Here is a 17,950-nt window from a genome sequence, read left to right on the forward strand (position 1 = left end):
CAACTAAGAGTTTGCATGCCACAACTAAGAGCCTGCATGCCACAACTAAAAGATCCTACATACCGCCACTAAGACCCAGCTGAGCCAAATAAATAAATAAATATTTTTTTAAAAAGAGAGAGAAGGAAGCTGCTATTTATACATATACATCAGGGACTTCCCTGGTGGCGCAGTGGTTAGGAATCTGCCTGCCATTGCAGGAGACATGGATTTGATCCCTGGTCCACGAAGATCCCACATGCTGCGGAGCAACTAAGCCCGTGCGCCATAACTATTGAGCCTGTGCTCTAGAGCCCGCATGCCACAACTACCGAAGCCCGCGCGCCTAGAGCACCGTGCTCTGCAACAAAGAGAAGCCACCACAATGAGAAACCCGTGCACCACAACGAAGAGTAGCCCCCACTCGCCGCAACTAGAGGAAGCCCGTGCACAGCAACGAAGACTCAATGCAGCCAAAAATAAATAAATAAATAAACATTTACATCAGCTTAAAAGAAGCAAAGGGTTTCAGAAAACAGAATTTTTAGAGCTAGAATGTGTGAAAGAATTTCAGTCTAAAATGGAAGCAGGGCTTCCCTGGTGGCACAGTGGTTGAGAGTCCGCCTGCCAATGCAGGCGACACGGGTTTGTGCCGCGGTCCGGGAAGATCCCACATGCCGCGGAGCGGCTAGGCCCGTGAGCCATGGCCGCTGAGCCTGCGCGTCCGGAACCTGTGCTCCGCAACGGCAGAGGCCACAACAGTGAGAGGCCCGTGTACCGCAAAAAAAATAAAAATAAAAATAATAAATAAAATGGAACCAGAGGATACATTGCATAAAATGGAAAATCTGACACATGTTCCCTGAGGAAGACAAAACTTAAGGACCGAGAAACTGATTTCCCATAAATGCCTGATTTACAGAAAACTGATAATAATATTGGAATTTTCTTAAATGACAGGGAATTGGTCAGGGATTGCCTCCTATCAACCTTGCAAAGTTTTGCTTATGGTTTCCAGAGGCATGAACAAAAATGATCCGGGTCAGGTTGGCCTCACAAAATAAGCTAACTGAGCTTTGTTTGTATGACTGGACTGGTTTTGTCTGCTCAGGAAATTTTCAAAGCTGGTCTCCATTTGTGTGGTTTTTTTAAACATCTTTATTGGAGTATAATTGCTTTACAATGGTGTGTTAGTTTCTGCTTTATAACAAAGTGAATCAGCTATACATACATATATTTCCCCATATCTCCTCCCTGTTGCGTCTCCCTCCCACCCTCCCTATCCCCCCCTCAGGTGGTCGCAAAGCTCCGAGCTGATCTCCCTGTGCTATGCGGCTGCTTCCCACTAGCTATCTATTTTCCATTTGGTAGTGTATATAAGTCTGTTTTAACAGACTCGAATTGAACTTTCCCCTCTTTACATTCCCTGCCCAAATACAGCCTATCTCAAACCCTCAGCAGACTTGCCTGCAGCTCGCTACAGCTTGTGTGTCCCAAATTGCAAGTCCTCTGCTATTGCTAAATAAACTCATCTCTCGATCTTGCCTCAGTTTACCCTTTTATTTAGGTTGACAAGAGAAACTTAGAGATCTTCTAGCTCAGAGTTTCTCTCTACTTCAACACTTCTGACATCTTGGGCTGAATAATTCTTTGCTGTGGGGCCTCTCCTGTGAACTGTAGGATGTTTAGTGGCATCCTACTAGATGCCAGTATTTCTCCTCCACTAAACTGTGACAATCAAAACTATCTCCAGAAATTGCCAAATGTTCCATGAGGAGCAAATTGACCTCAGCTGAGAACCATCTCCTTAAAGGCGAGGAATCCAAAATCAAAGTAGCCGCCATCTCCGAGAATAGACAAACTGTATGGCCTTGGCCACTTGGTCACTCCTTATTTCTGAACAAATTCAGGCTGGGTCTGTTCTTAGCTGATATGCCAGCTCTGTACCCCTAGAAACATACCTCCAATGTGGCATAACCAGACTAGGCTGGTGTGAGCTCCCTGAGACTGGGACCATACCTGCTCACCTGTGTATCCCCACTTCCTGGCACAACGTGAGTACTCAGAAACTGAAAGAAGAAATGAATGTGTGGTTTTAAGCCACAAGATGCAATGCTGGATTTGACCTTTGCAGGAAAACAGATGCAGAATAAATTCAAGAACACCTTGAAAAATTAACTTGTTGACTTTATCAAGGCATTTGATAACATCCATGAGCTCCAGCTTCAGTTCCAACAGCTGTTCTACAGGTTTGGCTGCCCTAGAAGTTCTCAGATAGTCTGAGGTTACTCTATGACAGAGGTTTGTTTGACTCATCATGTCAGAATTGCAGATGTTATCAGTAGAGTGAATTGGGGTTGGAAAAATGGCCTTATTTTGCTCAGCATATTCTGTGTACCATGTTTAAGAATGTAGCTGAGACCCTAAAGCCAGCATTTTGATACTCTGGCCTCTAATCCTGTAGGACACTTTTCTAACTCATTACACTACGAGTACCTGCAGGAGTCCTCCAGGAAATTCTCTGTAACCACAGAAGACTAGTAATGGCTAACAATGAGGAATTACTAAGTGCTAAACACCATTCTAAAGTGTTTTACAACTATTAATTCATTTAATCCTCGCAGCACCACTATCAGATGAGGAGTGTTGTTGTTGCGTTTTTGTCTTTTTTTTCATTATTCCAAGAAAGAAACTAAGGTACAGAACAGAAACGTTAAGCAACTTGCCCAAAGTTGTACAGCTTTTAAGAGAGAGAACCAGAATTTGGACTTGTTTAGTATTCATGTGCTTAACCATTATGCTTTGCTACCTCAGACATGCTATATTGAGTCAATATTGTAAATATTCAGTGTCTCAATTTCTGTAATAATCTTCACTAAAAATCCTATATATGTAATTTTCTACCTTGGTATATTGAAAATCAATCCATAACTGTGTGCATGGAGGGTATGGAATGTTTAAAGCAAGGTTCCTGTCTTCAGAGAGTTTACCACCTAATTGAAGAAATGTACATTAGTAAAATAAAAATACAAAGCAATGTAGTGGAGAAAATAGGATTAGAGATCAGACCATATGAGTGTCAGTAGCCAGTGTCACCTTTTATTATTCCTGTGACTTGAGTAAGGTACTTAACTGAGACTCAGTTTTTTCATCTGCAAAGTGGGAATGAAAATCCCTACCTATTTCACAAGTTTGTTCTAAGGATCAAATGAGAGAAGATATTTTTAAAGTATATTGAAAACTGAATAAATGAGTAATTTTGTTCAAATATAAAATAGTATCAAAAGAGTGTACAAAAATGTATTGGAGAAGTTCAGAAGTGGGAAATATTATTGTGGGAAGCATCGTCTTTGAATTCAGTTCAGTAAATATGAGTCAATCTCTTATATGCTGATGCTATGCAAGGTGCTCAGGATACAAAGTAGAATACTTTGCTTTCTTAGTTATTTTAGAATTTGGTCCACTTCCAGGGTTTTATTCATGTGTCTGTGAATCCCTGGTTTCCTAGATCAGAGTGGGGATTAGAATGTGTGAGAGGGTAGGGGAGGAAGTGTAGAAGTCGAGTGATAAAGTAAAAGTGGAGAGAATGTAAACAACTTTGATATGAAATAAAATGTATAATACCAGAGGTGCATAAAAATTACTGTGGTAATTAACTATTCCTGCAAGAATTGGAGAAGGACTAACAGAGAGGTTGATATAGGAACTGGACTCCGAAGGATGAGCTGACATTTTCCAGAAGAAGAGGAGAAAGGGCAAAGATCAGGAGCAGAGACACAGAGTCCTCAGAAGTGCACAGCATTTTAAAGGACTGTGTGTAGGGAGCTTGGAGCATGGGGATTAAAGCTAGTTGGGGAAGAAAGTCTTAAATCAAAAATTGGAAAAGGATTTTGACGCTATTTTGCTGCACGGAGGTGTTTGGGCCTCATCCTCTAGGCCAGGTATGGGAAATAGGCTTCATCTGTTATGATGACGTTATGGCACAGAATATTCTTTGGAGGAAGATTCGGAGTCCAAGATTGACCCCTGACTGAGGATCTGTGTGTGCTCTGAGCCGCAGAAGGATTTACCTCTCTTAGCCATATAATATCTCCATGTGTTGGAAACATCCTTAATATGTTAGGTGAATAGGGGTGGCCTTGAAGCAGAAGATCTGTGCAGAAATATAACCAAAGGATGTTATATTCACGGTCTCTTGGTAGAAACCCTTCCCGCCTAGAGAGGTTCTTCTCTTCACCTGAGTGTTCAGTTCATGTACTTTGCATTTCATTATAAATTCATTATAAAGGAATGTGATCCAGGAGGCCAAAAAGAATGTACTCTGGTCTACATAGAGGAAATCTGAAGTTTATTTGAATGTTAAAATGGTTGGGAGACAATGATGCTTACTATTCTCTTAAATGTATCTACTCTGCACCAACTACCAAAACTGCAGGTTTGGGAAGAATGGGCTTATAAGGTTCATGGCTAATTGTTATTAGCACAAATAAAGACTTGGAGAGACAGTAGGTAGGACACAAAAGAGAACACCTCGATGCACTGTAGAGAGAAAAGTGTAACTGTAACTGATCTGATTTTTCAAATGATTAGTTTCTAGTTTTATTACCTCCAATTGGTATATCCCTATAGTTATATCGTGCTTCTAATATTTGTTTACTTCTGAATTTAACATAAGTGTGTTAAATTATATCCAATAACCAATAAATTATCATTGGATTATTTTTCTTATTACTAAATCTCCTCTGTATGTATTCAATTACAGCTTACCCATAGAACTGAAAATGACAAGTCAATGAAATTTGGGCAGGGCTTCTGTAAGAAATAACTGACCTAGATCTTGAGAAAGAAAACAAACAGGTATAAAAATACTAGATTATGACGAATGCAAGGATTAAGAGAACCTAGGCTTTAGAATTGGACACACCTGTGTTGAGGAAATTAAAAAGCTGGAGCTTTAGAAATATTAGAGATTTGGCCTTAAGCATTCAAGATGAGATTAAATGTGATAGTGAACATCAAATAAAAGAGAAAAATTGGGGAAGAGAAGGATTCAAGCGGCAAGGACTGGGTAGAAAGTGAACTGAAAATAAAGCAATTGGAATGGGAAGAGGCCTTGTGCAGGGATGCAGGCAGGATGAGTTAAAGTGGAGTCATGAGTGGCAGACCCAGTTTGCCAGAGGAAATGCAAATGGAGTTTTGGCAAAAGGAAGTGGAGGTGTGGGAGTGGATAATTCCCCAAGGTTATAAAGACAAATTAAAACTTAAAAGTAGAGCAGTGATGGATTTAATGAAATCAAGATATAATTTGCTAGTAAAGAACTCTACATCATTCTCCTAAATCCTATAAAACTAGCAAAGGTTTAAAAAAAATTATAAGGTCATGCTTTTCAGCGCCTTTTTTTCAGAATGATTAATCAGTTCCTTATGTGTATCTGGGAGGTTCTACCATGCTACATGATTTCTGTGGATAGAAATACTTTTTTTTCCTAAATCCATCAAGTTTACAAATCTTAAGATCCACCGCAAGTTTCAGCTAACCGCCCCTTGAGAGAAAATAGGTACAGTGTTAAGAAATCTAAAATTACAGCCACTGGGGCCAGAGAGACAACATTCCCCACTCAAGAGAGGTCAATTTTTTTCCTATTTTCCAGGAACCTCCTTAAGATTTTTGTAGTGCTATGTAAATTTGTAGGAATCTTTTGCAGGGAGAGGCTCATACTGAAAGGAATTAATGTAGGTATGGAGAAGTTTGTGATCAGTTGCAAATTGCAAAAGCAACAAAACATTACAACTAGAGAAATAAATGTTAGGAAAATTTATTTGCTGTCCTTAGACTAGGACTTTTTTTTTTTTTTTTTTTTTTTTTTTTTTGCGGCACGCGGGCCTCTCACTGCTGTGGCATCTCCTGCTGCGGAGCACAGGCTCCGGACGCGCAGGCTCAGCGGCCACGGCTCACGGGCCCAGCCGCTCCGCGGCACGTGGGATCCTCCCGGGCCGGGGCACGAACCCGTGTCCCCTGCATCGGCAGGTGGACTCTCAACCACTGCGCCACCAGGGAAGCCCTAGACTAGGACTTTTAAGCTTGGGACATTTTCGTGGGAACATGTTGGCTGGGGAAGTCCAGAAATAATATTACATTTTCTATTTTAAAATTAGCAGGCAAAAATATACAATTCACCTCTGGAAAATCAACCCATTGGCAGTGCATTTGTCCCCAAGCCAGCAGGCATGAGGGAGGGAAGTAGCATGCCTCCGTGGGATGCTTCACTGCTAGAGGATGAGTTTTTCCAAGGTAAGTCTATGCATTGAATTGCTTTGGAATTCCCAGTACTAAAGGAAAGCAAATAATAATTACAGTCTGTATTAAAGTGCTCAAAATGTATCAAACCCTGTACCTCATTTCTGAAGTCCCTCTTGTTTACCTTACCTAAAGAAGATGTGGTTACATGCTATTAACACAAATATTAAAGAATCATTTTCTTAAATTAATTTATTAATTTATTTATTTTTTGCTGTGTTGGGTCTTTGTTACTCTGTGCAGGCTTTCTCTAGTTGTGGTGAGCGGAGGCTACTCTTCGTTGCGGTGCGCGGGCTTCTCATCGCGGTGGCTTCTCTTGTTGCGGAGAATGGGCTCTTAGGCGTGCGGGCTTCAGTAGTTGTAGCACATGGGCTCAGTAGTTGTGGTTCGCGGGCTCTAGAACACAGGCTCAGTAGTTGTAGCGCACAGACTTAGTTGCTCCGCGGCATGTGGGATCTTCTCAGACCAGAGCTCGAACCCATGTCCCCTGCATTGGCGGGTGGATTCGTAACCACTGCGCCACCAGGGAAGTCCCTAAAGAATCTTATATTTAAATATAATCTAAGCAAATATTCTTGGATCAAGGCCTGATAAATCTATGGAATGGTAATAATGTTTAATATTTAAACCCAGGTAAAAAGGAAAAGATATGTCTTTAGGAAATATATCTATAAAGTTTACTGTCCTTAATAGACTTTTATTGTTCCTGATTAGGACCTAAATGCACTGTGATGAAATCTGATCGTTGTTAAACAATTAACCTTGTACAATAGATAACAATAAAGACTAAAACAGGTTCCAAAAGTACTATATACACATGGACCTTATTATACAAGCATAGCTCACCTTGACATAGTTTATTCTATATAAAATAAGCCTAGCCATTTGAAAAGTGAAGTCTGAAATCATTCACTAGCTTCACCTTGAGGAACTAAATTCAATTTCCAAGGGCAATGATGTCACCTCAGCCCTATAGTTAGGACAGGTGGTGTGATCATTGAGAGACATCCAGCTGGTTGGTTAACTCCTTTCAGTAAGATGGTTACTGGCAGAGAACTTGCTTCAGAGAAAAGAGACCCAGAGGAAAACTTCTGTTCCGAAACAAAGGTTTTGCTAGTAGAGGAGAGCTACTTTTTATGAAATGAAAAAAAAAAATGACTTGACCTCTCTGAAAATAAAAAGGAGAAGCAGAACAGGAATTTTTTTGACCTCAAGAGTAGTGAGTCAAATAGCAGTATTAATTTCGGAATCAAAGTAACTTTGAATAATTTAAAGTCCCGTGATACTGATGTTAAGAGTGGTTATCTCTGGGAAGAAGGACTCCAGGTGATTTTACCTCTTTTGTTATATTTTCCTGTATTTACCATATATTGCTTTTGTAGTCAGCAAAAGACTTTATTTAAGGAGGAAGAAAAAACTATGAACAGCTTGAAACGGAAAACAGAAATCAAAGAGATTTCATTATAATTTGCTTTAAAGACAGATTTATGTAGTTTTCTTTTCTTTTTGCCCTGCCTTATATTTTGGCATTGCTTGATTATTTTATTTGTGGATGTAGGAAATAAATTATTTCAGGGACAGGAGAAAAATAATTTTTTTCACTAAAACATTGACGAATGTTTTCCCTGAAGAATTCCTTAGTTACAGATCTTTCATGCTCAAGACTAGTTCTTTTGCTGGCTATGCGAACTTAATAGCACCAACTTACAAATAAAAGAGAGTAGAGAAAATTCAGAGCAGATATCAAAAACCCCTTCAGCACCTGTCCTAACATAATTGGTATATTATAAGTACGTCTCACTTACATTCACTCAGATACCGATATACCTCACTTTCCCTGTCATTGAAGAGTTAAAATTACAATTTTTTTTTTTTTTTTTTTTTTGCTGTATGTGGCCTCTCCCGTTGCGGAGCACAGGCTCAGCGGCCATGGCTCACGGGCCTAGCCGCTCCGCGGCATGTGGGATCTTCCTGGACCGGGGCACGAACCCGTGTCCCCTGCATCGGCAGGCGGACTCTCAACCACTGTGCCACCAGGGAAACCCCTAAAATTACAATTTTTAATGACAAATAATTTCAATTAACCAAAGAAAGTGCACCATTTTATGTAACTCAGAAGGATAGATTTCTGTAAACCAAAAAGTTCTTCAGCAATTTAAATAATCCCATAACTTATTTCTCATGTCAGATTTTATTTTTTTAATGAACATTTCTTAAAAAAATACACAATCTACTCATATTTATTGTAACATGAATATGATAAAATATATCTGTTACTATCCAAATAGGTATGTTAATAAATTGGATGCTAAACTTTTGGCAGTAATGTGCAACTAAGTACAACTAAGAACTCACATGTTATTTACAGACTTTCATATCTTTTACAATCCCCTGAGGTAAACATAATTGGAAACATTATAGCTACCTAGTGACACAAAAGATTCACTAGAAACCATGATTAAAATTTACTGTTAGGGGGGAAAATGTGCTTTTATGTTCTTAAGACATTTTGGAAGGTCAACTTTGAAAATGTGTGATTTGAAAAAGTGTGAAAATGAAAAAGAAACTTCCATTACAGGCTTGTAAAAGTCAAACTATCTTAAAGACATAATCAAAGTTAATGTCATAACATTTATGGTGATATGATCTAAAAATTATAAGGGATTATGTTTCTTCAAGCGGAGCCTTCAACAACTCAAAATATTATTAGACTGTAAAATCTTATGCAAAAAAATGACGTATATTCTCCTTTTAGTTTTAGATGATTTGGATGGAAAACTGGCTCAGGAACAGTCTCCAAGCTCATTGGATGCCAGAACACCTCTCAACTATGGATCAAGAACACAGTTCAGTCGTTTTTACTCCAGTGGGAATAAACACCGTAATATCACAGCAAGGCACAAAAATTGCTGTAATGAAACTTCTAATATGTCTATCTATGACATCCTAAGACCAGGAACCCCTAAGGAAGGTTTTAAAACCTTTTCTCCTAGAACAAGGACAATCTGTGATATGTACAAGACAAGGGAACCCAGAGTCTTAAAAGAAGATTATGTGCAAAAGAATATTTTTGGTAGTATTTCTCTGTATTTTGACAGCAGACAACAATCAGCCTCACCAGCTACAGGGTATTTCACAGCAAGAAGCTTACCTTTTTCAGCCACAACTCAGATCAAGACTGGGTTTATACCACCAAGCCACCAACAGAGCCCAAAGAGAACTCCTTTATCATCTATCATATGGAATAGATCAGATTCCTCTAGTGATAGGCAGAACCAGGAAGAGTTCCTGAGGGCACCATCACCAATGGAAATTGACCTTGCTGACCAGTATATGTATCCCAGGTGTTTTCAGGAGGATAGGAGATATGAATTTTACCATCCACAGAGTGTTCACCGAAGTGTTAGTTTAAATGCCCCCATGAATAATGCAATGAGTGCTGACCCATTTGAGAACTCAGAGAATATGCTGTTCTACCATGAAGATAACCCATTTACTGGGTCTTTCCTTAGCAATACCTTTGGATGGAGCAGGGAACAGAGATTTAGACCAAGTCCTTTTGGGGGCCAACAGGAAAAACATTCTTCCTGGTCTGACTTTCATCAAAGCAGGAAACCATTCACTTCTTCTGACAGAGACTTTGAAATGATCTCCATTGAAGCAAATAGTGCATTTTTAGCTGGTCATTGTCATAGTGTTCCTTCTCAACACTGGGGGTCATTTTCTCCTAGGTACAGGACAAATATTTCCAGAAACCAAGAGAAGCCACATCCCTCACAGTTTGATTCTCAGGCATCCACACTGGAGAGCATGGAGGTGTCACAAGTTAAAAGGAACGAGTCTACTTATTTTAGTGCACCAAATGTTTGCCCCATGCCTGGTTCAAGCTATCACATCAAATCTGATGGGTTAGAATGTCAACAGGACAGTTCTCCTATGGAACTACATATAAACAAAGAACCTTACTCATTTGAAATTGCTCAAACTCTAGCATCCTCATTCAAAACTACCTTCCCACAGATTCCTGATGACAGAGGGAATCCTCAGAGTCCCAACTTTCAGAATCCCACAGTCACTTTGCAGAAAATTAAGCCTGCTTCTCTTCCAATCAGAAACTATACAGAAGTCACTGGGACCAACAGTGATTCAGTTGATTCTCCACCTCTGACTGAAAACCAACCCAATATCTTGGTCACGGAAGTGAATAATGAGAAAGACTTGAATGGATCTGTTTTGGAAAAAGACAAACAACTAAACAAGATAGACCAGACAACCATGACAGGTGAAATACCCCAACTTGTTTCACAGACAGTAATTTCTAACCCTTTACCTGATTTTCAAAATTTCCTCTCTCAGGACTCAGCCAAGAGCAACAGATTTGTTTTTAATGCATCTACGACGATAAGTTCAAAAAGTTTGCCTGGAGAGATTTCCAGGAGAGATATCTCCAAAATTCATAAAGCCAATGAACTAAAAAAAGATAAGAGTTATACTGGGAACAGAAAACTTGGCTCAGCAACTTCCCTTCCTTTCATTCAGGAAAGCAAAACAACATCACCTTCTCTCAGCCCAAATCAAGGTTTTCACCAGGAATTAACAGTAAGAAATAAAGATATTTCAAACATTATTAAAAATAACCACGGGAGTCCTGAATGTACTGATAATCAAAATGCACAGTCTTCAGAAAAGCCTGCTGTTTTAGATACCAAGGAAGAACAATGTACCACAACTTATTCTACCAACTGTAGCAAGTCACCTGCCGACCGCAATGTGCCATGTGATTCTTTAGATCTGTCATCAGGTACACTACCAGATTCCTTACCATCAAATGATTCTTGCCTTGATGCTCTGGTGATTCCTTCTACTGCAGGGTTCTCCTGGAAATGTCCTTCAAGCAAAGATCTGTCTCTGGGAGAAAGAGAAGAAAAAGACAATGATTGCAAGAACGAAAATAGTCAATTTTCCCTAAGCTTCTCAGAAAACCAAAAGAGTAATGTTAATTGTATGCCTGTACATAATGAAGTGGTTGATGTTGTCAAATGCCATTCACATCCTCCTTTCAGGGATGGAAAGGGAAAAGGAAAAATAAGACGACGTATATCCTATACCGAAAAATTAAGCAAAACGGAAAGTAGATCAATACCCACAAGTGACAGCAGTAACCTCATTGAGGGAACTGAAAGCAATTCCAAGCCTCCTGAGCTTCACACAATTTATTGTACCTTACCAAGAAAATCAGCCAGTTTTCTCATCAATAACAGGAAGTCTGAAAGTAAGAAAATGCCTTCTTTGTTTAGGAATGAGCAACTTGCATTCCAAATCAAAAATGATGTGGAAGATCCAGTAGGGAAGTACACATCAAACAAATTCAGTCCCAGTTCTTGTGAGTCAGAGAGCAAATATTCCGGAGTAGTTTCAGACTCAGTCTCAATACCACCTGAAGCCACAGAGGAGATGACAAATATGACAAACATTGGATCTGCTTCTGTTAGAAAAGGACCACTTCAAGTCCTCATCAAGAGGGCTGTGTCATGTCCCTCAGGGGTGCCATATGCCTCAACTGGAAGAGATGAAAGAAAAGAAGGTTTAGTCTCAGATACAGATGCTTCTATTACAACACTAAAGCCTTGGGAGAGACTCATTAACCCTCTGGGAAGTGACTCATCTGTTCGGGAGTGTTCTTTAAGCAAAAGACACCACCAGAAGGAATACTTTCAGGAATGCACTGAAAAGAATGGTAGAATTTCTGCCTCCAGGACAGGTATATTTTCCCATCCAAATGAACACCCTTTACCTTTTTCTGCAGATTTGTCAGGCAAAGAAAGTGGGAAAACATTACATAAATTTAAGACTACTAGCATGTTTTCTGTTTCTGGTGATGAAGATAATGTGAAATGTCTTGAGGTGATTTCAATATACTATACTCTACCAAGGAAACACAGAAAAAAGTTCTGTAACCTTCTTCAAAAGTATACACAAAATATCGATTCACTTACAGAATCAGCTAAAGTGGGGACTGAAATATCTCCTAATGCTTTAGAAAAAGACAAACTAAATTGTTCTACACACGAGCAGTCAGGAACACCTTCCTCTAAAGATCTAAAGATGCAGGTCAGCTCTGCTCAGGAGAACAGCCATCTTTCTCACACCACTGAAAATATGACTGGTTTACAATTACCAAGTTTTAGGTCCTCAGAGCCTACATTACAGGAAATTGCTTCTATTGAAGCAGATGTTTCTCTTCATAAAGGAGAACCTAAATCTAGAGAGGTTTCCCCACACAACTTAGCTAAAACACCTTTATGTGATTCACAAAGCAAGAAAGAGAAAGGGGGAAAATTGCGAAGTGAAACCCTGTATACTTCACTAATGCTTCAGGGAAAAAAAGTTACAAGAGAGAAATCTGAAAATTGTCAGCAATCCATTAAATCAGGTAACAGTGATTTTTCTAACCTCCCAGCCCATTCAGAAGAGAATGTTGAAAATTCACAAATTATTAGAAGTTCTGGGGAGTGTACAAGTAGTGCTATAACCATTACAGCTACTGGAAGTCTTCAGAAAGATATAACAGGTATAGCTATAGATGATAGCTCCAATGGATTGCAGCCTGGGGAAGTAAGAGGGGGAATTAGAAAAGATTTCCCAAAAAACCCTGATAAACCACTTTCTGACTCAGAAAGCCAAGTCTTTGCTCTTACTCCAGCCTTGCATAAACTACAGCTTGATGAGAAGACTTGTTCAAGTGAACAAGATTTAGACAGTTTACAGTCTGAACCCAGAGAACTACCTCAAAGAAGTCAGGAGGTAAATATGACAGAGAGCAAGGCTAAAGATGAAATGCAGGAGTTGGCATGGAATCAACCTTCACTTCTTGAAGGAAGTAATAAAAGTAAAAAAAGCTTGGATGACCTAGAAAAAGGGGAAAACAGATCTTCAGTTAAACACAGATTGGCAGTTATGTCCAAAGCAAGCAGAAAATTTCCAGCTGAAGATTTATACCCCAGAAGACATGTAACTACTATCTTTCCTCAAAGTGGGAACAATTCTGGCTTTAGCACCTTATCCCCTGGCACACCAAAGTGCAACCCACACTCCCCTGTGCCTACGTTAAAGTCCACAGAATCCACAGATGAAAGCAGGTTAAGTAATGATGGAGTAAATGTGGAGAAATCCGAGGACCCTCTCCAGGTTACTGCAATAACCAACAGAGAAACTTCTACACACTTAAGCAATCAGAAGTCTAACAATATTTCACAGCCACATCAAAATGAGTTTAAAAAAATCTCAGAATCACAACTAAAGTATGAGAATTCTAAGGATGTAACAGTAGCTCAGATTTTGGAAGGAGAGTCAGAAGCCCTGGCCCAACCCTCATTGATCAGCCTCAGGGAAGCAGATTTCCCTGACCATCAGAGGGGGCTGAACCCTCCTTTTCAATTGGAGCCTGCAGAGAAATCTACAGTAAGCATGCCACTGGCCAGTTTTCAGCAACAACAAAGGAGTGCTTCATCTCTGGAGTGGGAACCTGAGCCACACCCCTATCATTCAAAGAGTTTAAAAAGCATCAATGTGCACGGTGCTCTACTACGAAAAAGTCATCCTCCAAAATTCAGAGAGCGTCATTTTTCTGAAAGTACTTCTATTGACAATGCCCTGAGTCAACTGACCCTTGGGAATGAATTCTCTAACAACAGTGGGTACAGTCGAAGATTCAAATCTTTTTCTGAACTACCCTCCTGTGATGAAAATGAAAGTTGGGCTTTGTACAACAGCGGGCCAAAAATGGGTCCTAGGTCTGCAACATCTATATCCAGACCTATTGACTATGGGATATTTGGGAAAGAACAACAACTGGCTTTCTTGGAGAATGTAAAGAGGTCACTCACACAAGGAAGATTATGGAAACCAAGTTTTCTTAAGAACCCTGGCTTCCTGAAAGATGATGTAGTTAACCCTCCTAACCCAACAGAGTCATCAAGTTCTAATTCTCCTAGTAATCAGATGCCAAAAGATGGCTTATCTCTAAGTGCACCACTTAATATCTATGAAGATGATCCAGTAGACTCAGATTGTGACACAGACACAACCACGGATGACGAATACTACCTGGATGAAAATGACAAAGAGTCAGAACTGTGAAGCTTTTTCTATAAAATGTATAACCTTTTCACCAAAAGTTTGTAATGTAGGGCTTCCCTGGTGGCGCAGTGGTTGAGAGTCCGCCTGCCGATGCAGGGGACACGGGTTCGTGCCCCGGTCCGGGAAGATCCCACATGCCGCGGAGTGGCTGGGCCTGTGAGCCATGGCCGCTGAGCCTGCGCGTCCAGAGCCTGTGCTCCGCAACGGGAGAGGCCACAACAGTGAGAGGCCCGCGAACTGCAAAAAAAAAAAAAAAAAGTGTGTAATGTAAATAAAGTGCAAATATGTATGTCTACGGAAAGGACAGACATTAGAAAAAAAAAATATCTAGTCTGGGCAGTTCCTGCTCTGAAACAATCCAAATTCTCTTTTTTTCCCCCTCCACACCCTATATATAGACTTCCTGAATTCTAGAGCAATGAATTCTTGTTTAGAGGGATTCTCTGCTGTTTTCTTCCCCTGTATATATCCTTGGCCTTCTGCCACTCAGCCCAAACTTAATCTCTAATTCACTGTCCAGTTTTGGTTTTCTGCTCTATTTTCCCCCTAACTTTCTTATACCTTTCATGGTGATTTACAACTTTAATATCCCAGCACAACAGCAAAACTCTGTCTTGCCTCTTCCATACCTTATATTCATGGCATTTAATAAAATATAGGGTGATAACAATGGAGTAAGTATTATTATCCTGTCTGACTCATCAACATTTAGGAGGTTTAGAGTTTGGGTTTTTTGGGGTTTTTTTCTTTTGAGCAAAGATAAGGCCATATCTATAAGGACATCCTGTTTTATCCATAGCGGAGCCAGGGAAACACATATTTGAAGTGCTTGAGATAGTAGGTGAAGAGGTAAATCCCTAGTAAGCCAAAGAACATTAGTACTTCTAGGAATTCCTTTGAAATAGTTTCTAGGATGGTACAGAAGGTGGCTTTGCCACAGAATTTCTGCTTAGGAAGGGAACATAACTGAGGGGTAGAGATAAGCAGACATCCCTTCATGAGACTGACATCCTTACTGCAGCTCTCTCTGCAACTGTTCCTTTTTTCTTCCATTTCTCCAGAACCATCCATTTAAATTTTTTCTTTATTTGCAGGGTAGAACACTTTTTTCCATGTGAGACATTTTAGTTGCAAATGGTAGCCTTGGTCAAGTCCCTAAAGTACTACCAAGTCAGATCTGACACCTTGGGGTTCACAGGCTTCTTTGCCAGATCATTTACCAGACCCTTGGAAATTAGAAGGCAGAACTTCTAAGGGCTCGTCACTATGATTCCTTCAATAATTTATCTAGACTAAATAACTTGTCACACCCACTGATAACTTGGCTTTCCTAACTCTTTATTTGCCATGCGGAATTTTTGGGGTTTTCTCTCCTCCTAATCAGCATAAAGACCAATAAACAGGTGGCAGTGAAGCTAATCTGCTAGAACTACAGAAATCATGCCATCCTGGATCTTAGTACTGTGAGGGTCAGCATGAATGGATTTCATCTTGTTTGGTTTATATTTGCTTCCTGGCCTCATTTTAGTTTCCATTTTTCTCACCTAGTTTGTTTCATCCATATAAATTAAGGATAATGATAGGTGTTGGGGAAGTATGCAGAAATTTGGAACTGATAGAAATGCAAGAAAGGACTATATTATTATTATCCTCCTAACCATTGCCTTGCCTAGAAGCAAAATGCCAGAGCTAGTTTGCATTGTTCCCATGAAACTCAAAACTAAGGAAAATGAGGTAATTACATGAAAGCTATTTCTTCAATCTATAAATTGTCTTAAACTTCAAGCTCTGGCCAATCCTGACCTCAAAGAGACTGACAGTAGAATTCTAAATCAACTGTTCTAAACGTTTCCATTTAAATTTGTATGGTGAAGAATAAATAACAGTTTATTCTTTGTTTCATGTATGTTTGTAAATTCTACCTTCCTTTTTCTATTTATCTGATAATTTAAATAAAATTCATAAACCATGACCTATGTTTTCTATTTAATTTTAAAATATTCGAAGTTAATATTTTAATATTAAGATTCTTGGTTTTTTAAATGATCATTTACCAATCTATTTCAGTAAATATTCTGAGTCTACATGTATGTTACAAAAGGTGAGATGAAGTTAGCTTATTTTTCACTGAATTTAGCCTATATCAACAATTAGGTAAATTAAAGTCAGGCTAAACAACTACTTTGGGACCCTGCTTCTCTGTACTAGAATCTACCATCTGAATTCAAAGGTCATTGATGGCCAATGCTCATTGCACTATTTGTAATATTTGCTTGTTGGTCTGGCTCAAAAGTCAAGCAAACAGAAAAATTCATGAAAATAGCACCTTCTATAATTTTATACCTTTATAAAACACTTCATTAAAGAAGTATAGCAAATGTCTATGTATTTTAACATACAAACTGCTGCTTTTTAATATTCATTTTTGGTATAGCTATAATAATTTATAGTAGTCATTTTTATACTCATAACTCGTTTTCTAAAATATATAATCATCATTAAAGTAAATAGTCACATAAATGGAGTAAATAATGAAGAAATCAATATTAATAAGTACCTGGTAAATTATTAACTTGTTTAAATGATAGACTTCTATAGCCATAAATTTTACATGTAAAGTCCATTTAAAATAGGGCTTAGGGGCTTCCCTGGTGGCGCAGTGGTTAAGAGTCCGCCTGCCGATGCAGGAGAAGTGGGTTCGTGCCCCGGTCTGGGAGGATCCCACATGCCGCGGAGCGGCTGGGCCCGTGAGCCATGGCCGCTGAGTCTGCGCGTCCGGAGCCTGTGCTCCGCAACGAGAGAGGCCACAACGGTGAGAGGCCCGCATAACGCAAAAATAAATAAATAAATAAAATTAAAAATAAAATAATAAAATAAAATAGGGCTTAATGAGATTATTTTAATTTTTAGAGACTTCCCTCTAAATAATTTACTCCCTTATATTGTAAATACATCGCTGTTAATAAAACTCCAACTGCTGCTAACAAGGTTTTGGCTGATGATAGGCTAATAAAATCTGCTTTGTGTAGGAGGTACATGTGTGCCTGTACTTGAGGTGGTGAAAGAAAGTCCACTTACGTTATGGTAAAGCTAGGTGTCAAACTGGAATATCCACATGTCCATAAAAGTAATATACTCCATTGAATACCAGAGGGTTAAAGAGGCCTTTTTGCTAAGAGTTTATTGTTAATAATAGTAATAATGCTTCAGAATAACCCATTTAAATGTACAGTGTAGATATGTAAATATTTTACTTTGAGTCTCTTTGTGACTGGCACTTCTGTGTTTCTGAAACATGTAATAAGCCTTAAGCACTTTTGTTTAAAATGTTGTCAAATAATCCTTTTATGTACTTGTTCTCAAACCTGTTCCCTAGATATGAAATGTGTTACAAGACAAGGTACAAATTTGAAACAATGCCTGTGTTGAAATAAATGATTTAAATAGATGCATTATTTGACTTGGTTTTTATTCCCATCCTCAAATGATTATTTTTAAGTGTGAAAGTTTCAGGAAGAATACAAAAAAGAAAAC

The 17,950-nt window shown here is 39.1% G+C and overlaps 1 protein-coding gene across 1 annotated transcript in view; it reads left to right on the forward strand.

The window, feature by feature from the left end:
• EXPH5 (exophilin 5) overlaps window positions 1–16,734 on the forward strand; it is a 75,251-nt gene extending 58,517 nt beyond the window's left edge. The window contains exons 5-6 of the mRNA XM_082660643.1: window positions 6,136–6,271; window positions 9,033–16,734. Of these exons, the coding sequence (XP_082516769.1) occupies window positions 6,136–6,271; window positions 9,033–14,416 (5,520 nt within the window). The 3' untranslated portion in view covers window positions 14,417–16,734. The remainder of the gene's footprint in view (window positions 1–6,135; window positions 6,272–9,032) is intronic.
• Window positions 16,735–17,950: the final 1,216 nt, after the last annotated feature.

The sequence above is a fragment of the Grampus griseus genome (assembly GCF_964374135.1).
Source record: "Grampus griseus genome assembly, chromosome: 8".
NCBI lineage: Eukaryota > Metazoa > Chordata > Mammalia > Artiodactyla > Delphinidae > Grampus > Grampus griseus.